Here is a 24,736-nt window from a genome sequence, read left to right as displayed (position 1 = left end):
TCTCTCTCTCTCTCTCTCTCTCTCTCTCTCTCTCTCTCTCTCTCTCTCTCTCTGTGTGTAGTGGGAGGGGGGGTACCACATGCAGGTCTGGTCTCGGAGGAGGCCAGAAGAGGGAATCAGATTCTCTGAAACTGTAGTTTAGCATTCAAGGGTGGATTGTTTCTTAGGGTTGTTGGGGTGTGATCTGAAAGAATAATTTATAAGTCCCTCACCTTTGAAGTCCATTCTCCATGGACAACATTTGCAAACTCCTTCTCAGGGACTGAGATAACCATTCACTAATGTGTGAGCCCGAGTTCAGTTCCAGCACCCACTTCAAAAGCTACCTGTGGTCACAGCAAGTAGAAAGGCAGAGGCAGGCAGATGCCTTGGGCTCACTGGCAAGCCAGCCTACTCTAACCTGCGAGTTCTGGGTCCTAGCAAAAGACACTGACTCAAAAATAAGGTGGCTGGACATCATGAGGAACAACACCCAAATTAGACCTCTGGCCTCGATAGGCATATTACTGGGACACACTGAAAATGCACTCTGCACACACACTGGGACCTCTATAACCCCCCTCCATGCACGCACGCACACACACACACACAATTAAAAACATAGAATCTTCTTTTGGCACCGCAACATTTTCTTCCATTTAAGGAAAATGTTTCCCAGACTGTGACACAGCCTCCGAAGCAGCTCTACTCTGGGCATCCCGGGGGAAGGGCTCCCTGCAGAGGTGACCAGCTCCTGCTGCCCTGTTGCTAACAGCTTGCACTTGCCTGCCCTCCCTCCCGCCAGCCCGGGGTCTGAGGCCCTAGGTGTTCCATCATGTTCCTTCTGCTTGTAAATGTGGAAATACTCGGGGCCTTTTACAGCTTTCAACCCCATTGAGTCTGAATCTAATTTGAGCATTCCATCAGCCCATAAAACCATTTACCAGCTCACAAACCTTTCACTGGCTATGCCCAGAACCGTTGACATCTCAATGAAAAGGCGGCTGATGACAGGCTGGAGTATGGCAGAGAGGCCCAGGAGCACACGGTGTATTTGCACAGTCCCCAGATCCCTGTCTGTCCCACAGTGTAAGGATAGCTGGCCCTTGGCAAAAGCCCCAAGCTAGCCATTTGGAGATACTTTCTTGGCTCCTAGCCTGACTGGACCACTGAGGCAATCATCCCCATTTTCAACCTTAAGAAAATGTTTGCCAAATGCTACTCTGCCTTCATCTACTTTCTCCGTAGTCACCTGACTAAAATGATGGAGACTGTCTTGTCAGTGCTACCCAGCTACCCAGCCACCCAGCGTCACAGTCACAGATGAATCCCGAGCCAGCAGATAGGAGGATACAGTTTTAGACAGGGCCACTGAGCCTGGCCCTGGGACAGTCAGATTCTGAAACTGGTACTGATGTGGATGAAGGCTGAGCCCTCAGTCTTAAAGATAGGGAACACTGGCTAAAAACAGTCCCTCCTGGTATATTTAACTGGAGAAAAATCCAGTTACTTGTTGTTTTTCCTGGGACAGACAGGAAGACAGTGGCGACAAACCCAGAAACCAAAAGTACTGGCACCAAGTGCAAGGGGCAGCATGATTGCTGTCAAGGTTTCCTCTCCAAAGGCCATCAGGTCACTGAGAGCCATCACTCCACACAGCATTTAGCCTCCTGCCCACAATAGCACATTTCTGTTTTCCTGGGTTTTTTTTTTCTTTGAAGAATTATGTTTTTGCCTTTGAAGTTCATTGATGTTTTCTTTATACTCATAAAAACCTGGCTAAATGCAAAATCCACAGTCCACTCATACTCTCTCAGTGAACCCTAGGGAACATAAAAGGGACACTTCCTATCACTCAGGCATAAATGCAAGAAGTCATGCCACATCTGCCATTCACTTGCCCTGTGACCCTGGGAAAGCCACACAACTGTGTGAAGCCTCAGTTTGTCACCTACGGAGTAAGGATGACTGGAATTTTATTGTCAGGGTAAAGCTATACAGAAGGGCAGGAAACAGGGAAGGAAGCAGAGGGAAGCAACCAACGAGTGGAAGCTCTGTGCAGGGAAGTGTGTGCTATTTTACTTTCAGGGTAGGAAGAAAAATCGACCGTGTTTCCAATGGGGAGAGAATTTCTTCCCACAGCACTTTACTTAGTCACTGTCCGTTCCACGCAAAGGGCCTCCTATGACAGGGAGTTCTCCCTTCCCTTCCCTTCCCTTCCCTTCCCTTCCCTTCCCTTCCCTTCCCCTCTCCTCCCCTCCCCTCCCCTTCCCTCCCCTCTCTTCTCCTCCCCTCCCCTCCCCTTCCCTTCCCCTCCCTTCCCCTCCCTTCCCTTTCCTTCTTCCCACCAGGTGTCTTAGACAAGCTGTAGATAGATTTAGAAAAGCTATCTCTATCTTGAATGGACATCCATCCCGTGTTCTCAACGCTATTCATTCTGTAGTAATCACTTGAATCCCATTGAGAGCTGTCATGGACGTGAACTTGAAAGTAATTCCTTAACATACATAAGCCACATAGTGAAGGACACAGACACGTTGTCTTGCCTGAGTCATACATTCTGTACTTTCAGAAAGACAAACCTAAACAAGGCAGGAATGAGTTTAAATGAAGCCCTAAACCTTAAGAAGGCATCTTGGGGATTGATCTTAAGTCAGTGTGTGAGCTGAATCAACCCTTGACCAGGCCTTATCCCCTTCACACACTCCATTGGAAGAGTGCACTGCTCTGTAGACAGCCAAAGACTCATACTGTTGACCAGGATAGTGGTGAGTGATCTTATAAGACCTCAGTGGGATTGTCAAGCAATTCCCATTCATTCATTGGCAGAAAGGTTACTATATGGGAGCAAGACTGGCCTCTTCAGGCTCTCTGGTTCTCTGGCTTGCCATGTGACCCTTCCTGCCTTCGCTCCTACCATGACAGCATCTGCCATGATGCTATTGTCCCAGATTCCACCACACAGTTTAGAGTCTCCAACTTCAGAACTGTGAGCTAAGTAAACTTTACTTTGTTAGTTACTTGGCTTCCAATATTTTGGAGCATCAATGCAAAGTGAGTGGAACCAACACTTTACCTCCCCAGTCAAGAAACTGGGGAGCCCAGACTTTACCTGTCCAAGGTCACATAACAAATGGAAGGATGAGGGTTTCGATTGGGCAAGCCCGTCGCAGAATGCACGCACACATGGTGTTGCCTTTTAGCATGTCAGAATCGCCTTTTATGAGGTAATCATAGAGATGACATACAAAAGGGATCTTGCTGCTAGCTCTGAGATGGAAAGGGAGTCACAAAATGGAAACTGGGACTAGGATGGATCTGTCACCTTGATTTGACAAGAATTTTTGAGAGATTTTTGAGGCCATTATTTTCATGTTAGACCATGCATCCATTCATTTATCCATCTATAATAACCTCTCTGAAGCTCTCTTGGTGAATACCTCACATGATCCTCACATACATCCCATGCAAAGAAAATGTTGGTTGACAGTGATACTAAGACTTGCGTGCTATGGTGCTCTGAACTGAGGCTGAGCCACCCCAATATCGGTATCGCTACCCCTGAACTTGGTGCTGGGTAAATGGGAAGGTCTTGACATTTAGATTCACTGTGATCTCTCCATCTCCTTGATTCTCTTTTCTTTTTCCGTGTTTAGCAATGAACTATTAGCAAAGAACAAAGCATTAAAAAAAAACACACAAGAACACAACCTGTTGCCTTTAGTTTATTTTTTATTTGAACATCAAATACATTGAGAAGATGGTTTACAGGTGCTTGAGCATCCCACTGGATTCTTTACTGTTTCAAGGTGCAAAAGAGGCTTACAAGTGTGTTTCATTAAACAAAGCAAAGCTGCGACAAAATGGGACCAACCAATAGCAGTGCGCATCAGTAGAAGAGTGTATCTGTCCATCAAACACAGCTGGACGCTGTGCCTTGCCTCCGAAAACAAGAGCCCTACACTGAAGAATATGTAGAGCACAAAGAGCATCGTTTGTAAGCTGTGAAAGAACAGAAACTGGCATAATGTCACTTATGAATTCAAGTCTCGATGACCAATGACCTCTTTGTGAATGCAAAGGGGTCCATGTCTTAGGCACCTTCTCATGGGACTTCATGTTATTTCCAGGGTGCACAGCTCTGTACAAAGACACTAAAGATGGGTTTGGAACATGGCAGCATTTACATATCTTAAAAGTTCAGGCACATTGGATGCAAAAGAAAGGGGAAAAAAGCAAATAGAAATTTCTCTTAAATCTCTGAAAGACAGTGCAAAACGGAAGTGCCATAACTGAGACAATAATCACTTAGAAAATGAGTTTAAAGGACCCTAAACGAGACCATACTCTACATGGAATAGATATGAAGCTAGAAATAGAGCATATCACACCAAGGAAAGGATAGAGAGTTGGGACCACAGTTAAGTTTGTTTGCTCCAGTTGAAAGGGAGTTAATCTAGGAAGTGTGCAGTGTATGCTGGATCAGCCTCCTAAGACTCGCACCAAAGAGAATCATGGTTGCCACGTGAGCTACTGTATGACTCTATTTGCCTTGAAAAGACTTAAGCTCCCCAAGCAGATCTGACTGTCAATATCAGACATTACTATGGCCCTGGTGGTCATTCTCAGTACATCTCAGTTTGCAAAGTAGGCATAGGAAAGGATTTGTGATTGACTTCACGCAGGGATATATGGGTAACCCCAAACCAATGGCTGGAGTCAATGACCAATGTGTAAGACTTAAAAGTGTGGACACCATAACATGATTAAAAGAAAATTATTAATAAGTAACTTACTTGTTCAGTCCTCCCAAAGGCAAAAGATATGTCATGGAAAAACATATCTGCAATGATACCAGGGAAATCTATCAAAGTTGGCACTTCCTTGGGGACTGGATTTTGTCACCTACATTGATAAGGTCTTCTCTTTGGATGACCAGAATCAAATCGGCAAGCTAAGCGATGGCTAGAAAAAACTCAGGCAGACCATTGCTGTTTTATTCTTTGGATTTCACTGCTGCCACCACCCTTCCTCAGAATTCAAGCCGCCATTTTGGAAAGGGCTGCCAATGGACCTAGTTATTACCTTCTTACGGCTCAGGCAGAGGTGAGATTCTGAAACCTGGGGCACATTCATGGTGCCAGGATACTTTCTGTACTCTCTAGACCTATTTCCTCCGTTCTTCAAATTCCTAGATCTATGATCCCACCTCATCCCAACGCTCTACATAGATCATGGTTTCCAAGTTTACATTGCCCACATTACATCATGGGAGGAAAGGACAGGTCTGACCCTCTGTCATGTCCCCAGTGCCCCAACACGACAGCAGCTGAAATCTCAGCTGCTCAAAATTGGCACTTCAGAGAAGGGTAAAAGAGATTTCCAAACATGGTCTGAAAGTCGTGGGCTAACACTTCAGCTGTCTGGCTGTTCTCTGCCCATTTCAAATGTATCATCATAACATGAATACAAACATAGTAGATGGATAATACAAGACCCTCCACTAGAGTATTGTTTGGATTTAGCTGGTATTACATCATCTAAAGTCCTAGAAGTTTTTTTTTAATATTTTTGTTTTTATTTTTGTAAAAGAAAATCTCAGTATAAACATTAAAAAGAACCCACTGACCCACTAGCTACTGTCCAAAAATATTACTACTGATATTTTGGTAAAAGCAAAATTAGCTGCCCTGAATAATTTTTCTTATCAGGCATAATCTCTGCTACATAAGATTGTCTATCATTCAACGTCCAACAATAGGCATACGGATTAGTGCTATTTTGTCTACTGTGGATACAAAAGTTGATATGAAATGTGATCTTCATTTAAATGAAAACCACCAGGCTTTAGGCATTAGTAACTGCATACATGACGTGGTAGCTTGAACAGTCTACAAACAAAACCTAAATACTTTCCCCTTGTTTTTTGCAATGTTTAACCCAGTCAAATTAAAACTCAGAACAGAACTATTACATTCAATTGTCTGATAAACAAGCAATTCAATTTCAAAAAAATATATATTATACTATATAAGGTGCTTTTTAAACAAACACAAACAAAAGAATTATGTTCTTTAACATATTCTTAAAGCAGATAGATAAAATTGTCCCAGTATTTGATGCACAAATATGAGAAATAAAAAAGAAGAAAAAAAAATTGGCCCTCCCACTTTCCCAGTTCTTTGGCAGTTACTTAACTGGGAGGCCAGAAATTAATGGAACCCACCATTCCAAATAGGACAGACCAAGAGAAGCCTAGCCATTCACCTGGGTTGTTGGCTAACATATCACATCTCGATGGAGTTCAAATTAATATAGATCATGAAGTCAGGGAAGGAAACCAAACTTTCATTTTGGTTAAGAAAAGGAAATAATCCTTAGTTTCACTAGAGAGGCCAACACCGCATGGGCTGTGGGTGGCTGTGGCTAGGGTAAGCCTGTCTTTTTATCCCCTTGGTCAAAGGACTCTCAGGCCCAGTTCCGGTTTCACTCTCTGGCTTATGAAGTTTAAGAACATGAGCTGTGGGGAGGGAAGGATTTTTCTCTCTAAGACCACACCAGCTGGCTTTTGGATGAGTTCAGAATACTCAAGGACACTCTAGTCTGAGCAATCCCAGCAGTTGGAGTCGTGAGTGCTCTGAGACCTTGCTCCCATGCCTCCCCCAAGCTCCTGGAGGAACTGCAGGTACATTGAACCATCAATTGTTGCCTCTTCTAATCAGGCCCATACCTGAAATGAAGAGGCAACCAGCAGTGGATCCCAGGGCGGGCAGCCCTGTCATGCATGGCTGTGAAGGACACCCTGGGAACCCGGGAAACTGCTGCCTATGGCCAGGTCTTTCTATGCTTTTCTCTTAGTTTCTTTGTTAGTTTCCTTCTTATTTAGACTTTTTCTGAGTCACAGTCATTGTAATTGATTATTTGTTACCCCCGCCCCCAGAATAATACTAAGTAAAACAAAAGGGTGTAGGTTCATTGTAACTACCCTTGGTTGCTCTGCATGGAGACAATTCAGGGCAATTCACACAGGGGGGAGACAAGGAGAGCATCATCCTCTGCTGATGAATGCTCACCAAAACAGGTACCCAAGCCACGTTTACTGCAGGCCCCAGGGGTAGAAGGCTATTATAAAATGAAAATAAAATAAAATCCAAACACCCTATAGCCCTCATGTCATGATGCTATCTAAAACCGACTACTGGTTCCCACAAGTTGTGGGAAAGTAAGAATTATCTAGAACCCATGACCTGGGTACAGTTGACACTCTAGAAGCCAGAAGGTGCAGTGGATTAAGTTGGCAGGGTCTTAACCACTGGGTGAATCTCCCTTCCCTGCATGTGTCTTGCATTCCTACAGGAGCTCAAGATTTCCCTTTAATTAAGCCAAACATTACTATAGGAATAAGAGGGTACATTAAGGAACCCAGGAGATAGCTCTTCCCAAGGTTTCAATTAAAGGAGCCACTCCAAAGTCTTTGCAGAGGCTTACTCTTGGAGCCATTCTAAAGATGAAATGGAGCCATTTTTCAGAGGTGAAATGTTTACTCTCTAGGCTTGGGTCTCAACTAGTAGCTTCAATGCAGTTATCTCAATTCGGTCTCAGACTACAAGAATCTTCAGACTCAGTGATATAGCAAAAGGGGAAAGACAGCTGTTACCGAGAATTAGCCCTGGGGATCCCTTTTGGCTGTTCCCAACAGAAGACATGCCACTAAGAACTGACCAAGCAAATGAACGGCCACTGCCACTAGAAAGCCACTGGTGGCGGGTGCATGCCAGGGTGTATGCAGGAGACAGAATTCTGCTTAAGTGATAGGCGACATGGGTAAAATGTGGCAGGGATTCTCAGAGCCTGGGGCGGGGGAGAGCCCGGGAGCTCTCAGATTGTGTTGGGGAAATTCTCCGCTTCAGGGGGGATGTAGTAGGTTTGTAAGGAATGTGCTGAGGTGGAGCTGGTGGTGGCCAACTGGCTCTGGCTGGGCTCTTCTGGGGAGACCCCCATGCGACTGGCTGGAGCGTGTAGGCGGTGAGCATCCAACATCTCCAGCAGCAGGTCATAGAGGGGTACAACGTTCTTGCATTTCATGTTGTAGAGATGCTCCATGCCTTTGTTACTGGAGGAGAAGGGACACACAGAAAGAAGCAGGTTAGACCACAGCTGGATCCCAGGATGGGAAAATTCCTCAGAGGATGAAGTGAGAAACTCCAAAGGCAGTGTGAGCCAATCTTTCTGCCTATTAGGGATTCATCTTAGGATGGCATCTGTAGGACCCGAGAGGCTCCAGAGAGTCAGACTGGGACTCATGGGCATGCATTATCCTTTCCTCATCCTATAAGGGCACCCCACCCCCACATCACACTCTTCATCCAGCTTCTTTTGGTGGGTTTTCTATGCTGTCTCCTCTCTATGATGGTAATCCTGCATGGCAGCTTGACAAGCCCTAGGTACCTGTGGATGTCTATGAGGTCGTTTCTAGAGTGCATTCATTGAGGCTAGGAGACCCACCCTAACCTTGGAAACATCATTCTATGGGTCAGGGTCTCTGCCTACACTTGCCAATGGCCTCCTAAAACATTCAGAATAAAATCAAATTTTCTACCCAGGCTGTCTGAGGACCAAACGGCCTGCCTTCATCTCCCTCACAGAGAACACCCTGTCTGTCATCCTGAACTGACTAACTCTCTGTCACCGGTCTTTGAGTTGCTCTTTAGTGGAAATGAGACCTACAGGGACCTAGAGGATCTGAGCATGGGTTTCCTCTTCCTGGGTATATTTCCATGGAATCTTCAAAGGCCTCTTGTGTCCAAGAGACCTCTGTTGCCCCCTGGCAATGGCACAGCCCCTATGGCTCAGGTGTTTCTTTCTGCATCACCCCATCTTCTACCATAGCCCAGAATGGTAAATGCTGTTCACAACTAGGAACAGTGGAGAAAACAGGAGGACAAGGATGTAGGCAAATGGCTTTTCTCTTTTTCTCTTGTGCCTCTTTGTTCTCCCAGGCAGGTAGGCAGTGGAAGTAGAAAACCACACCACTCTCATGGCTTGAAATTCGCTTTTATAAGAAGCATGTACCTGGGTGTGATGGAACACACCATAATCCTAGTGCACGGGAGTGGAATAGGGTAAAAGTTGAAAATTCAAGGCTATCCTAAGCTATGTGGCATTTTCCAGGATAGCTTCACCTCTACAGTGAGAAGGCATTTCACAATAACCAAAACTAGACTAAAACAAACTAGACTACAGTAAGGTATATCAAGTATTTCATGAACAGGCAGAACTTAGAGAGTGTCCTAATTAATACTTATATTGGCAGTGGTAACAAGCCAGTCCAGGTTTAAGCAGTGCCACAAAACACATGAGAACCATCAAGAACCGAAATCCGACTTCAATTACATGTTTAAGTGTTTGCCTTTTAATTGAAAGCACTGTTGATGTAAAGTACCCCAGCTCTGCTGCTGTGTTTCTCCTACAATCCAATAAATCACATTTACAGTCTGATGAAATCTAGTATTAAATTATTTATGTTACAACCCGAACACATGGCTAGGGCCAAGCTAACCAAATAAGAATTCTGTGATTCAGGCTGGCTGCAGGGAGTCAATCTGTAGGAAAACAGAACTTTGTATAAGGCATATGTATATGTATGAATGTCACAGAGAGAATAGAGAGCGGCTCAAAGCTCTCGGTAAAATATTCCCCTCTCATTTGCATTTCACAATTACAAAGCTCTCTGCCGTGCCTCCTGTGTCACACTGCCAGGAAAACCAGGCACGGCTGGTACTTATTGCAAAGGTACTTGGTGTTAACTAACCAGGTTTGCTAATACCGACAAAGCAAACACAAAATGCATTTGGAAAGTCATGGATTCCTAACAACTAAAAACACTCACGGAGTCATGTGGTTCCTATTAATCCCTCAAAGAATAAGTCATCATGTTTTCTTCAAGGGGAAACTCACTCTCTCAGTCAGTTTTTTGGCAGGGGTATGTTCTTCTGAACCATTCTCTGTGACCCTCTCTAGGACACCATCAGGAGTTGATAAAGGATTGGGCATGCCTTTCCTGAATGTGATCATCTGCTTGTGGCCCACTATCTAGAATTTGGGACTTTCATCTTGACTTGTTTAGCTGATGAGACATTATCAGACGTGACCTAATCAAAGCATTGCAATGTCCTTGATCAAATAGGCTGGCTTTCTTGTGCCTCTACTGATACTAACTAGAACATGTCCTAGCTAAGTTGGGGTACAAGAAGAATGGTATTCACAAAGCAGAGTCACCTGACCCAATTGTAGGGCTTGGGCTTGATGCAGGAACCTGTGTTCTGTGGAGGTGTAAGTGAGCCCAGCTGAGACCCTTCAGAGACACCCAGTCAACCTGCAGCCAGCAGTGGGGCTGCACAAATCATTTGTAAAAGCCACTATGTCACAGCTTCAGTTATGAAGGAGTCCCAGAAATATAACTAAAAGGGACTTCATCACAAGGAATAACATAAACAAAACAAAGGGTGACATACTCTCATCCAAAAGCAATAGGAACCCCCTGGAAGTATTTAAATAGGAGGATGATATGATCTTGCTTGATTTCAAAGTGAGCCCTCTGCCTGCTTCACAGGGGATGCAATAGAAAAGACAGAGATGAAGAAACACACTATGTGGGGCCCAAATGACTGACAGTGATTTGGATTAGCGGGAGAGCCATGGAAGGGACAAGAAGGCTGTGGCAGCTGTGGATGCATCAGTGTTGGCTCTGCCTGAGTTTTTTAGCCCAGCGGTCTCTCATTCAGCATCCCCTGGTGTAGGTCAGTAGGGGGTAATGCCAGGACCATAACAGATGTGCTGATGTTTTGAGAGATGGCTCATGCGCGCTGACACCCTTCGACTGACCTCTTCCCACCACCCAATGAGCATTGCATGTGCTTCAAACCACCAGTACACATCATTTCTTCTAGGGGACATGTCTGATTCTTCTGTGTCACAGGCAGGATCTGTGTCCCTCTTCTGTCCTCTCCTAGCCTTTTGAGTCAGATATTTATCTCAGAGTACTTTGCCTACTCAGGCAGCAACCTGCACCGTGTCAGCTGTCACACATTCTCAGTCAGCATCTTCTGTACCTTGGGTGGGACCCTCACCTCATGTGCCGGATGTGGGAAAGAATGAGGAGGAGCTGGGCCAGACGACGATGCTGCTGCTGCAGAGTCAGGCCAGCCTTGGCCATCAGGTGGATCAAAGTGTCTGTGATCTTATCCAGGACGCGGTGGATGTGATCCTTCTCTTCCAGAGACTTCAAGGTGCTGGACAGAAATGTGTACACGCCTGAATACACACAGAGAAAGAGAGAGATAAAGAGGACACGGTCATGGAGACAGAAGCATGCTGGGATGCCGCACCAAGCGGGGAGCTTCCTTTGACAGCTGTAGAACAACGAGGACACAGTGGACACATTGGACACCAAGAGATGATGTGGCATTCTGAGTGCACATCTTCCAGCCTCAAGAAGCCAGGAAAGCCTCTTGTGTCTCAAGATTCTCCAAGAAGGACCATTAACCTTGCAACCATAATGGGAACGCTGAGCACCTCTTCTTGGGCAGAGCTCACATCAACATGACTTGTTCATTCAGTGCTTATCACAATCCCATGGGAAACCATCATTGCTTCTTTGGAGGGGCAGACAGATGTTCTACCTACTAAAAAAACTCAAGTGGTATATTGGGGTCCTTAGGCTTCACCTAGTATGCCGACTCCGCTTCTGGTAATGACGGGCAGGCTGTCCTCTAGGAAATACAGGATACCCCTTATAAGTTTCATAAGGAGTTATGAGTAATTGGCTAAGTGATTAAAAGGTAATTTCTTGAGGTAGAAGGTTCTGCAAAGGTAGGCCTGGCAGAGACCTTCATGATGTTCTGCTCCTCTGACCAGCACAGTCCCAAGATAGGCAATCAGAGACTTCCTCTAGGGGTGAGGAGATGCTTAACGGGATCCTGTACATGGTGCTTAACTGCCCTCCTGTGATCTGCAAAGCCCTGTCTGTAAAGGAACCCAGCGACAGCAGGCAGAAGAAAGAGCTACATACATGGGGAGGGGAAGTAAAGAAAGAAGGAAGAAGTGATGGGAAGGTGAAAGGAAAGAGAAAGGGAGGCAGGAATGGAGACACCGTGAAAAGAGAAGATGAGAGAGGAAGGAGATGGGTAGAGATAGGAGAAATGGGGGATGGGAGAAGAGAACAAGGTGAAAGATGAAAGGGGAGAGAGACGGGTGAGAGAAAAGAGAGGGAAGAGGAGAAGGAGAAGGACAGGATGAAGGAGGGGGATGGGGAAAGGGAGAAGAAGGGGGTAAGGGAAGGAGGAGTGAGGTGATGGAGGAGGGAGAGGAGGGGAATAAGGAGGGTTAGGGAATGAGAAGGAGGAAGGGGTGAGGAGAGGGAGGAGGGAGAGGAATGGGTGGAGGAGGGGAGTGGAGGAGAGGGGGAGGGAATGAGAAGGAGGAAGGGATAAGAGGGAGGAGAGGGGTGAGCAGAGCAAGGAGAGAGAGGAAGGAAATAACAAGAAAAAGGAGAGGAGGGGGAATAGAAGGACAAAGAGGGGAAGGGGTGAGGAGGAGGGAGAGGAGAAGGAGGAGGAAGAGATTCTGTGTCTATCACGGGTCCTCCTGTGTCTATTGTTTTTGCCCTTAGTGTTTTCACAGTCTACCTCCTAACAGGTGAGACTACAGATTCCCTCTTCGCTTAAGATCATGTGCGTTGTGTTTCTGTCTCTTGCAGGAGAAAGAAGGATGAGAATCAGAACAGGCTGTGAGATCAGCCTGGGTCTAAGGGCAAGAGAAGGGAAGCGGAGGTGAGGAAGGCTGAAAACCGAGGGAAGACAGGATGGAGCAGCATGCTCTTGACTTTTCTCTCAACTCAACTCTCCCTTTCCTGTGGCAGTAAACTCCTCCAGCCTACACACATCTCCTTAGGGGTGCAGGCGATGCTGGATGACCGCTCGGGTTCTGATAACGCAGCGGCGTGGCTTCATTCTCTCTCTGCTCACCCCACCGAACAGTTCATAACTATTTCTTCTCCTGCTGCTCAGACACATCAGCACCGTCATGTTAAAGGCCCCTGGGTGTTAGCGCTCCCTGACTTTAATGCTGATGTGACCAGCGGCAGCAACACTGCAGCCTGAGCTTTGAAACATGAAGGAAACCCACACTGAGGAACTCATAGTAAACAGCTGTAATTGCTCAGAGAAGAAAATGGCCTGTGTTGAAAACAAACAAAACAACAAGACTGGCCCTACTCTTGGCTGGTGTGGTTCTCAGGGGAATCACACAGCTTCTGGCACCGGCAGGTGCATTGATCCACAACAGATACTGCAAAGAATCCCAAGCTGGCAAATGCTCAAGAAACAGCAGATAATTATAAAGCCAGTCCTAGCCTCCATCGTTCTGAGCCATTGCCTCCTTAAACATCCATGTGTTTTAATCTTGGCAGACTATGTCCAGCTTTTGAGCAGACTCCTTGTTCTCTGGCTGCTGAATGCTGGACACTCACCTGTAGCTCGAATTGCTCACCATCTGCATTTTGATGCTAGCCCCTTCTTGTTCTTTAGATGTTAAAGTCGGAAAGTTCACTTCCTTAACCTGTAATTTTTATGTTACAAAGAAAATGGACCGTTCCAATTGTAGAATTGAAAAGGAAGAAATGGGAACAAAAATTGGGACATTTTGGAAATCGTTTAAATGGTATGTATGGGTCACATCTTTTCACTAACAGCGTCGTTGTGGACAGTCAGGTTAGACTGTTTTTGATTCATCCTGTTGCCTAATGTAGTCCAACTTGCCTGGGTTGTTGATGGCAGCTCTTTATTGGGCTCAAAGAGCTACTTGGGTGAGAATCGCATTAAGGACTCACCAAAGAAAGTAATGCTCAAAAGGAACTCAGGACCGCGAGGGGTGCACCCACACACTGAGACAATGGAGATGCTCTATCGGGAACTCACCAAGGCCAGCTGACCTGGGTCTGAAAAAGCCTGGGTTAAAACAGGTCTCACTGAACATAGCGGACAATGAGGACTACTGAGAACTCAAGAACAATGGCAATGGGTTTTTGATCCTTTTGCATGTATTGGCTTTGTGGGAGCCTAGGCTGTTTGGATGCTCACCTTACGAGACCTGGACGGAGGAGGGTTTTCCTTGGACTTCCCACGGGACGGAGAGCCCTGATTGCTCTTTGGGCTAATGAGGGAGGGGGACTTGATTGGGGGAGGGGGAGGGAAAGGGGAGGCGGAGGTGGGGAAGAGACAGAAATATTTAATAAATAAATAAAAAGAAAGTAATGCTCAAGTCTCTGGTGTGTGCTCAGAGCAAACCCTCTTAGGGGTAACACTGCTAATTCTTTTCAGGGTTAGGGTCCAAGTCCAAAGACTTGTGTCTTCCACAGAGTTTTCTCCCAGTCGGCCACTTATTATCTCGTTTTAATTTAATTTTCATCTTATTTGATCTTTATTTAGTGAAGGTATAATTTAATAAGGTGTGATTGTAGAGTGTTGATAAACATTCCAATTTAAAGCTACCATCCAGATCAAAGTCGAAAACATCTCCAGAAAACCCCTTTTGCACTTATTCACACAAATGAAGCCACGTGTCCTTACCTAGAACATCTACTGTTCTGTTCATACCAATGCTCTCAGACTTGTACATGAGGTGGCCTGTGAGCACCGCCCACCATTTTAACGGTCTTAATTATATTCTTATCATTTTGCAAGTTCCCACCCGATTAATCTTGTAAATTACTTCTTTTTTTTATTCTGAAGCTGTGGTGGCCCCTCAGCCCTAGAATAAGAAGTTAACAGTCTTCATTTCATTAGGCCTCTCTTCGTTCCCCAGTGCACTATAATGTGTAACGTTTCAGAAAGCCAGAGACAAGACACAAGGGTTAATGCCTGAGACGAAGCCAGTGTACATCTCAGAGTCCACCTGAACTTTGTTCTCCATCTGAACCTCTTAAGAAACGGTTCTCACGCAGAAAAGAGTATGCTTCACACACATCATTTTTAAAGAAAATATTACATACATTACCTGAGAAACAGGCATTAGCAGAGGCCCTGTAGCCTATTTTGTGTGCTTCCTTATCAGGCTCTCCCCTTCCTAGGCATTGCTAGTGTTAAAATGTTACATCCCATGTTCTTCTCCTTCAACATTACTGCAATGTGTATTCATGAACCACATACACATACATAGTTATATATACATGTTATTTCCAAAAATTGTTACATTCTATACTTAAGCATTGTCATTTACCAACAGTACATTTTAAAGATTTGTTTTATAAAGATAAAGAAACTACCAGGCTATGCCCTGCCTAAGTTCTATGGGGACTGGTAACAAAGAAAGCCCGTGTCCATCAGAAAATGAAGCAGGTGTCTGTTGTAATGAGGCTGCTTGTTGGTTCCTGGCTGCTCAGCCCTGACATAATCACACAGAAACTGTACTCTTACTATCTACTCTTCAACTTCATCAAAGACTCCAGAAGTATATAATATTACCTAAGTTAATAGGAAGTGCATTGTAAGCAACTTCCAAAATTCTAAAATTGACAGAGATATCTAGCTACCTGGACAGTCACCCTAAGTTCTTCTGTACTGTTGGGGCATCCATCTTCAGCCTACAGGCCCAGCAGACTTTCCCATGAAGCAGGAAATTTCAAAGACCATTCCACCTGTATTGGCAGTTTGTCACTCACTTCCTTCTTCCTTTTGTGTCCTGCAGAACGTCTGGCAGACTCTTTCATGCAGCAGAAACTCCAAAGGACCATCTATCTCACCTTTAGGCAAGTTTAGCTGTCATTTCTCCATGGGTCCTGCATGTCCAGTTCATCAAAAAATCCAGGCAAGGTCAGTTTCTTGCCCAAATAGCTAACAAACTCTATGAGGAGTCTCTTCGGTGCCCATCTTCCTCTTGGTGCTGCCAGGAGCAGATGTGTCTCATTGTCATGAAAAGTCCTAAATTCTTAAGACATTTTAAATACCATATTCTATAGTCTTTGAAATGTTTGAAGAATGCCTATCCATATGAATACATCTCTGTACATCTAGAAAATATAATTAACATGACTACAAGTTTGATTGTTATAATTATCTATTAACCTATATTTCTTAATTATACATTACATTTCTAAATGAGCTGCACAAACACAATACCTTAATCAAGAGCAGAAATAGACATATAACAAAATTGACCTTAAATTTGCATCAATAGACCAAGAGCCATACCAAAGCAAATCTCTACAGCAAGTGTCCAGTGGTAGGGGGGTTGGCTTAGGAACTGCATGATGTGGGAGTGTCATATATCAATCTGTTGATTTCATTGGTTAAGTTATAATAAACCAACTGCTTGGCCTCATAGCTTAGAACATAGATGGGAGGAGTAAACAGAATAGAATTCTGGGCGGAAGAGGAAGTGAGGTCAGACTCTGCTCTGCTCCTGGAGAGACCCGACAGCTCTGCTGGAGCAGAGACGCCATGCTCAGCTCTCCCAGGCAGCTGCAACCCACGATGGACTTAGGCTAGACGCGATGAAGATGGATTTAGGCTAGAATCTTCCCAGTAAGCGCACCTTGGGGTGCTTACACACATCATTAGAAATGGGCTAGTCCAGGTGCGAGAATTGGCCTGTAAGGGCTAGAGTTCATGGGCCAAGCAGTTCTTAAATGAATACAGTTTGTATGTTGTTATTTCGGGCATGAGCTAGCCAAGCGGCCAGGGTGTTGGGGACGCAGCCCCGCCGCTCCATATTTCAACAACTGCAGGTGTCACGGAGGTGTGCCTTGGTGGACTGTGGTTGGCCCGAGCTCCCCATGGCTCTGCCTTTGCGGCTTATCCTGTGTGTCATCGCCCACACCACTGTCTTGTCTCCTAGAAGTCTTCCCACAGGATGGATGCCCTGGGAAGCTGCCCAGCCCAGATGCTGAGTTAGTCCAAACTGAGTGATGAAATTTCCACTGACTTCCTTTTCTGGTATGACCCAGGATGCTAATTTCATCCTACAGTAACCCTCTCTTGTTCAAGAAAACCTCAAAACCTACCATCTAATAGCTCGGGGGCTCTTGCTAAGGGAAGTAGCACCCACACATTGCTTCTCTCCCCACTGTGCACTAAGTGGCAAAGCATACTTGTACTGAACTTCAGCAAATCCCAGGGCCAGCAGTTCGGTGCATTTTTAGTTAGTTAGTTGGTTGGTTTTGTTTTATTTTTCTTCAGTGTGGGGTGGGGCAAAGACATGGTACTCTGGCTGAGCAAGCCAAGTTTTCTTTTGGGCTGCCAAGTCTGGGTTCTCCACAGTGCACATGCTCGCCTGGGCTCCTACCCTCAGCAAGCACCTGTTGAGAACCTTCGGTAGCTCATCACGATGTTATCTGATAGGGATTCCAAGCTTTCTTTCCTTTGAAGAGTTAATATTTTAGGAGTAACTGTGGAGAGAAAATTTTCTTAACACAAACTCCCAGAATGAAGGCCATTTCTCTTGAGCGAACCTGTTTTTCTAGCCCTGCTTTGGCACCAGCTCAGCTTATCATCTCATCCCTGCCAGCATGTGCCTCCGAGCTGTGCAAATACCCTTTGAAATAAAAATACAGCCCTAGTTAAATGCCAATAATTGATAGCAGCCGCCATCATTCTTTTGGACTTTCCTGGAAAAACACAATCCCATGTTTGTTGATTGTTGCCCTTAAGGAGCTGTTTGAGAAACAAAAGCCACTCGGATTCCCAGAATGCTTCAGGTGCTCTGGCAACCGCTGTGAATGAGCATGAGCTCAAAAAGGCTGCTGGTTTATCTGTGTCTCAGGTGGTTTCTGCCATACTGGAGACAGAAGCCAGGGGTCAGTGTGCAGATGGGAAGAGCCTTCAGAGGGCTCAACAAGGCTAGGCTTTCTTTAGTCACTTTGCAGTTATGCCAACCCCTAGAGATGGGGGGCAGGGTTCTATCTTGAGGCATTGTTGGCAGACCTGAACATATTCTGGTTGTGTTGTGACCACTGGGAGAGATACGAGGACTCTGCAAGAAATGCGGTAGTCAGAAAGAGTGACAGAGAAGCCACAAGGAGACCCTCAAATGTAAGGGGGGAGTGTGTGTGTATGTCTGTGTGTGAGAGTGTGGTGTGTATATATGTGTGTGTGTGAGTGTGTCTGTGTGATACAGTGTGTGGTGTGTATGTCTGTGTGGTGTGTCTGTGCAAGAGTGTGGTATGTATGTGTGTCTGACTGTGAATGTGTATGTTGTAAGTGTGTGCGTCTGTGTGTGGTGAGTGTGTGTGTGTGTGACTAGGGATTGAACTTTGGGCATCACACATGCTAGGCAAACACTCTCCTACTGAACTATATATTTTTTTCTTTTTACATTACCTCCAGCCTCCCTTTTCTTTTCTTGAGACAGGACTTCACCCAACTGCCCAAACTAGCCTCAAATTTACTCTGATGTCTAGACAAGCTAAAGCTTGGGAACTTCCTGATTCAAACTTCTGAGTAGCTAGGCTTATAGGACACTAGCAGGGCTGCCTAGAGATGCTGACACAATCTAACTTTGCTCAGGCTCATATGCTCTCAACTCTCCCATTGTTCTACTACAACACTCTTTCAACATTGGACCTCACAGGAATACCCTCTCTATTTCCCAGCTGCTTTTCTCCCAGTGGAATCTTCTAGAACTTAGAGGAGGACTGACGCAACCCAACCCTGGATACACCCAAGAGGACTCTTAGGCAACCCCTGTGCTGCTGGCCTACACTGACCTCTGCTCATCTGACTGCTGGGGAGAAGACCATTGAGACCTTAGGCTTACCAGCTGCTGGAGGGCAAATCCTTCCAGCAAGGCAATCTTAACTTGTTTTTCTCCAAAAGGAATAATGTAGTAGCTGGCCTTGGGAGGAAGGCTTTTCAATCTATAGCAACTTAATTTATAAAATAAAATAAAAAAAGGAGCAGGGATGATTCAAAGGGAAAAGATGGGAAAGATTAAGTTCAGAGGTATAAGTCACCTGGATCAGGGCTGTCACACAGCTGGGATCAGAAGGAAATGGCAGTGCTCACGGAAGACTAAATAATGTTGAGGTTTCCAGCAGAGAAGTGTCTCTGCAGCCAAAGGCTTTTCTCAGAAATGCCTTGTGGCAGACCATAAGATCATCGTCCTGGTTGGCTGTCTATTTCTGTGACTGCAGCTCTGCCTAGGGGGAGGACTATTCCTGATGGACATCAATCTCTGATCAGTGTGGTGGTCTAAATGAGATGTTTCCATGTAAAGTCTCTGGCATTTGAATACTTGTCCCCTAGTTGGTAGCACTGTTCTTGGGGAGACTGAGGAGGTGTGGTCTTGCTGGAGGGTATACATCACAGACGGCAGACATTGAGGGTGCAAAAACCCATGTGTGGTTTCAAGTGTGTTCTCCCTGATTCCTGCTTGTGGTTTGAGATGTGAGCTCTTAGCTGCTGCTCCAGCCATGGTGGCTGCCACCTGCTGTCCCCACCATCATGGATCTTAAGTATCTGGAACCACAAGTCCCTCCCCCCAATCCCTTTTATAAGTTACCTTGGTTGTGCTATTTTGTTACAGCAACAGAAAAGCAACTAATATGGACAGTTTACTCAACAGCAACATGGTGGCTGCTGTTACTTAGCAGCAAGGGCTGTCCCAGGCAATAATTCCCCACCTAAGTGGTACATCTCAGGAAAGTCCTATTGAGTTAACACACTATAAATACAAATTGAAGTCAAACATTTTGAAAAGACAACTAGGGCTCACTGGCAGAACACTTGACAGCCATGTTCAGGAACTTAAATTTGTTCCTCAGTTACACACACACACACACACACACACACATACACATTACACACACACACACACACACACACACTTGAACCTGTTTTAAATGCCTTCACAAGACTGTATCCAAAAGATGTAGTACACGTATGAGTTTACAGAGAGGAAAGTTTAGACAGAACACATTTTTCCAAGTCATTAAGAACTTCCTCAAAGGGGAAGGGCCTCGTGAAGACCCAGCCCTAGCTGAGGAGCTACTGGCAATTAGTGGCTGCTGGTGATGGCAGGGGTAGCCAGTTTTCTTCAGTGGTATAGCTATGAGTAAAGCTACCCATGTTCTAGTAAATAACCCCATGCCCATGCAAGCAATCCTAATTAAACTCAGTGGGTCATTAAAAAGGATATTAAAGTAAGAGGGGGGAGGGGAAGAAAGCGTGGAGAAGAATGAAAGGAGAATATGAAGGGGTGATGGTGCCTGAATATGATCAAAACATATTGCATACCTGTGTAAAAATTTCCAAGAATGATTTTAAAATATTTAATTTTTAAAAAGAGTGTTTGATGTACTTTTTCAGTTTGGAGTAACATGTAAGCTCCCCAGCTGTACATTTACTTGAAGTTCTTTGAGTCATCGAGCAGGTACTACAGACACAACTGAATTGGTTGTATAGTTGTATAGAGGAGATGTTGACTTTTCTAAAGAAAATCGGAGTCAATGATTATAAAATACCAGGCACAGATAAAATTGTGTTCTTGAATCCTATACATCCTTAAATTATTTTGTAGGATTGGGAGAAATCCATGAACAGTAAATACTGAGGACTGAGGGGTTCTTGTCTTTGTGTTTTACATTGGCTCTTTCTCCTCCTCAGCTCTTCAGAACGGTGTTGCAGTCTAACTTTCTCTTACCAATCCATCGTCTCTGCTCCATTGCCAATCTTCTCTCTAAAGCCCGTTGAAGTTTGAGAAACCAATTACCTGTACTGTAGTGGGATGTTAGGGTGCCTCTGCATATTGTTTCCTGGCACCTACCTTCTAGCCTAATACAAACCAGCCACCTCGACACGGTGTCTTCTATGCAGCCTCAGTTGGGTTGAAAAACTGTTTCTTCATCATGTTTCTCTTTCACTGAAAACAAACTTATCTCCCTCCTTTTATAATATGCAAATAGGCTTTGCTTGGCTTTCAGTGTCTTATTCTGGTATCCAAACCTGGTACTGGTTTATTGTGTTCTGTATTTCCTGGGTAGAAAGCTCCATATTATATCCAAATACTCCTCATGATGATCACAGTTAAGCACTCCAAAAAATCCTAATCAACCAAGCAAATAAACAAACAACCAAAAACTTTTGCCAAGCATTGTCTACCTGCCCTGGAGTGCACAGCTATAGCACCTTATTTTAAGTGAGTCCAGTACAATTTCTCCTTTATAGAAGTTATGGAAGCACACCGATTTACCTTCAAATCATGAATATCTTGAAATCTCTTGTGGGGTTTTACAAGAAACAACACTTGCCTGGGCTCCATCAAAGTCTGATCACTTCGAGCCAAGGGTGGAGTCTGACATCTGTGTTTCAATAAAACTCATCAGTGGCGACTTCTGTACAGCCAGAGTCATGAATCATATGACTGCCTTGAATTTTACATCTTGGGATCACCAAAAGGCCGAGTCTGACAACATGGGGTGCATCGCTGTTGTATGAAGGCTGTCCTATTATCACACTCCAACTCTAAAGGGTGTCTTCTTTCTACGTACCCTCGGCAGGGCGTGCACCGCCTCTCCTTCCCTCCTTCCCAATTGTGACTCTTAGACTAGAGCTACGTCTTAGGAAACAACTCTTTTAAGTGACGAAGTCTTCATTTCTCCCCGAGTCCTGAAAGATCTCCTAGCAAGAGACCACACACCTGAACTGGACACTGGTTTTCTCACACCACGGCTACCAGTACAGCCGATTTCTGTGACTCTAAAAGTTGTGGGAGTTTTTCTTCACCAGCAATCAAGTGGTCCCCAGCTGGAGATAGCAACACGGGGAAGGGCTCAGTCCCCAGAACAGGTTCTCACCTCCCTCAAGTTCACATGCCAGCTCCAAGCTGTTTCACCCATGTTCTGATTAACTAGGCAACAGTTGGGATTCTCACAATCCCCTCCTTGCTTGGGTTTGATTAGTGACCCACATAACTCAGGAAAATGATGACTTCTGTTTCTTACAAAGAATGTGACAATAGAAGCAGATGAAGAGACGCCTGGACCAGGGTGGTGCTTTCATGCTCCATGGGGGTGCATTGCACCCCACAGCTCCTCATTTTTAGCTGTCCTAAGCCTTAGCATTTGGGATTTGGGAAGGTGTTTTGCTATTATAAGAATGACTCACTAAATCATTGACCACTGATAATCAAATAAATCTTCAATTCTAACCAGGCATTGATCTTTCCAGGAACAACCACATCCTGACGTCACTTAGGGGCTACTGGCTGCTCAGCAAACCAATTAGCACAGAAAAGAACTATCACTTTGGCATTTTCAAAAGCTTTACAAGTTGCACGCCAGGAAATACAGAAAGACAGACAGACATGTGCACACATTTCACAGTATCTCAAACATGAGCCTATTCATTGACTTAGCGTTATTATACACATCTGCATGTTTGAGTCACTACTCAGCGTGGAGCTTCTCTGTTACAGTAAGTGTCCCATTCTTATATAATTCAAAAAGCATTTTCTACTTATTTATGGTTAAGCAAGAACGTCGAAAAGGGATAACATTTGGAGGGTATTCACTGTGCTTTCTCTCATTGGCATTCTCTACACTTTAAGACCTTAGAAAGAATGTTTTACTTAGAATTCTTTTTCTCCCCAAATGCCAGTATTTCTATTCTTTGTAACAGAAGCCACAATTTTGGTTCTAGAAACATTTAGTCATTCCCCATCATGCTCACTATTCATCTGAATACTGGCATACTTCAGAGCAGCCAGGGTGTTCAGAGAACAAATTGAAGTGAAAAGGGCAAACCCAGGACATTGGAATGTTTTATTTGCTCTGATTCAGAGACACAGAGCTACCGAGGACTTCAAAGAGATTGCTTTATGTCATTCAGAAACTTAATTATCATTTTTTTGTGCTTAGCAAAAAAAAAAAAAAAAGGAGTATTGCTCTGAGAAATATGTATCCAGTGCCGTCGGGGGATACCCATCCTTTTCCAGATGGGCAGTATTTACCTGCAAGGGGAAGAGCATCCCCGGGACACAGTCTTTGTGCCCATGCATAACATTACATGCATAGTGTAGATCATGTGACACATGTGGCCAATATCCCTTCCATGTGAAGTCACAGGGGAAGAGATAACTGAAAAGGCATGTCCCTGCCAGAAGACAACACAGGAACAGGTGGTCCTGTTCACTTGTGATGCCTCTACTCCTGTGAGCGTGTTCTTGGCACCAGCAACCATTAAACCATACAGGTCTGATTCAGAAATATCTGTCCATTTGGTGTAATTTTTATTGAAATGTACTAGATGTTCTTGAAGGTACGCGTGTAGCACATCAACACATCCAAGCTGACTCAGAGGATGAATCTCTTAATGACTTCTCATGGAGACACTGATGAGGTGATTCACTTAACTGGAAGCAAAACAGGACACGTGGGCTTTTACATTCAAGCACAATCATGTGCTTGACTATACATGAAACCTCCGATTTTATTTTTCATAATAGACAACCTCCTAGCTTCGGTCTTGTAGGACAATGTTGCTACTGGCATATATTTGGTACTGGAGTTTTGTTTCTGTTGGTTCTATTGGTAACATACTGAGAGCCATCCAGGGTTCTGACTTTTCTGTTCTTCGCGAAATCTGTTACTACCCTTCTGGGGTTATAAAGGAGATGCTCCAAACACATGCTTCATAGAAGACATAAAGTCTAGGCCTGGCGAGATGGCTCAGGGATGAAGAGTGCACACTGCTCTCACTGTGGGCCCAAGTGAGAGTTCTTAGTGCCCATATCAGGCAACTCCCAAGCACCTATAACTCCACCTATAACTGACCAAATAAATGCCTTTGTCTCTAGGGGCCCTACACTCACATGCACATATCTGCACAGCAGGGCACAGCTATGTCACATTCAGGCAGATTTTATTTCCCTGAAATACACCACATCAATATCTACCATATAGCTGTATTTGGCAATGGGTTCTGAGCATTCTTCTTATGGAAATAGTGGATCTAAGTCCACTCTTCCAGGTCTAGGTGGACTCATGACTTGCTTATAGCCAATGGAATTCCAGCTTTTAGGCTGGAAATGGCCCTCATGTCTTCTAAGCATATGTCATAAAAGGCCATATAGTTTTTGCCTTGGTAGCTACTTTAGGGATGATGGAGGTAGGTCTTGTATCTTATCTGTTGCTTTCATTGGTTAACTAATAAAGAAACTGCTTGGCCCCTGATAGGACAGAAAATTAGGTAGGCGGAGAAGACAGAATAGAATGCTGGGAGAAAGAAGCCAAGTCAGGCAGTCGCCATGCTTATCATCTCCGAGACAGACACAGGTTAAGATCTTTCCTGGTAAGCCACCTCGTGGTACTACACAGAATATTAGAAATGGGTTAGATCAATATGTGTAAGAGCTAACCAATAAGAGGTTAAAACTAATGGGCCAAGCAGTATTTAAAAGAATACATTTTCCATGTAATTATTTCTGGTAAAGCTAGCTGGGTGGTGGGACGCAGCCCCGCCGCTCCTTCAACATAGGGAACTGCTTTTTCAGTTGTATCAGGAATCTTTATCACCTCATAAGAGGCCTAGTGTGGAGAAGACAGAGAGAACTACCCAAGTTGATCTTGGACCAGTATCCTAGACAATAGCTAGCATCGTCCAACAGCACAACAACAAAGATACCTCAAAGTGATGTCCATCCACAACAACAAAGATGCCTCAAAGTGATGTTCATTTCCAGGTCCCTGCATTGGAGCCCCCCCCCC

General features: G+C 44.7%; 1 protein-coding gene across 9 annotated transcripts in view; it reads right to left on the bottom strand.

The window, feature by feature from the left end:
* Window positions 1-3,693: 3,693 nt before the first annotated feature.
* Esr1 (estrogen receptor 1) overlaps window positions 3,694-24,736 on the bottom strand; it is a 343,514-nt gene continuing 322,471 nt past the window's right edge. For all 9 annotated transcript variants that reach the window (XM_050135642.1, XM_050135643.1, XM_050135645.1 and 6 more), the window contains 2 exons: window positions 11,109-11,292; window positions 3,694-8,092 (listed from right to left, as the gene is read on the bottom strand). In XM_050135642.1, coding sequence (XP_049991599.1) covers window positions 7,858-8,092; window positions 11,109-11,292 — 419 coding nt within the window. In that variant the 3' untranslated portion in view covers window positions 3,694-7,857. The remainder of the gene's footprint in view (window positions 8,093-11,108; window positions 11,293-24,736) is intronic.

The sequence above is a fragment of the Alexandromys fortis genome, unplaced genomic scaffold, assembly GCF_014885135.2.
Source record: "Alexandromys fortis isolate MF-2015 unplaced genomic scaffold, M_Fortis_MF-2015_v1.1 scaffold_23, whole genome shotgun sequence".
Lineage (NCBI taxonomy): Eukaryota > Metazoa > Chordata > Mammalia > Rodentia > Cricetidae > Alexandromys > Alexandromys fortis.
The sequence above is the reverse complement of the archived record's forward strand: the minus strand, read 5'-3'. Positions and strand labels throughout refer to the sequence as shown.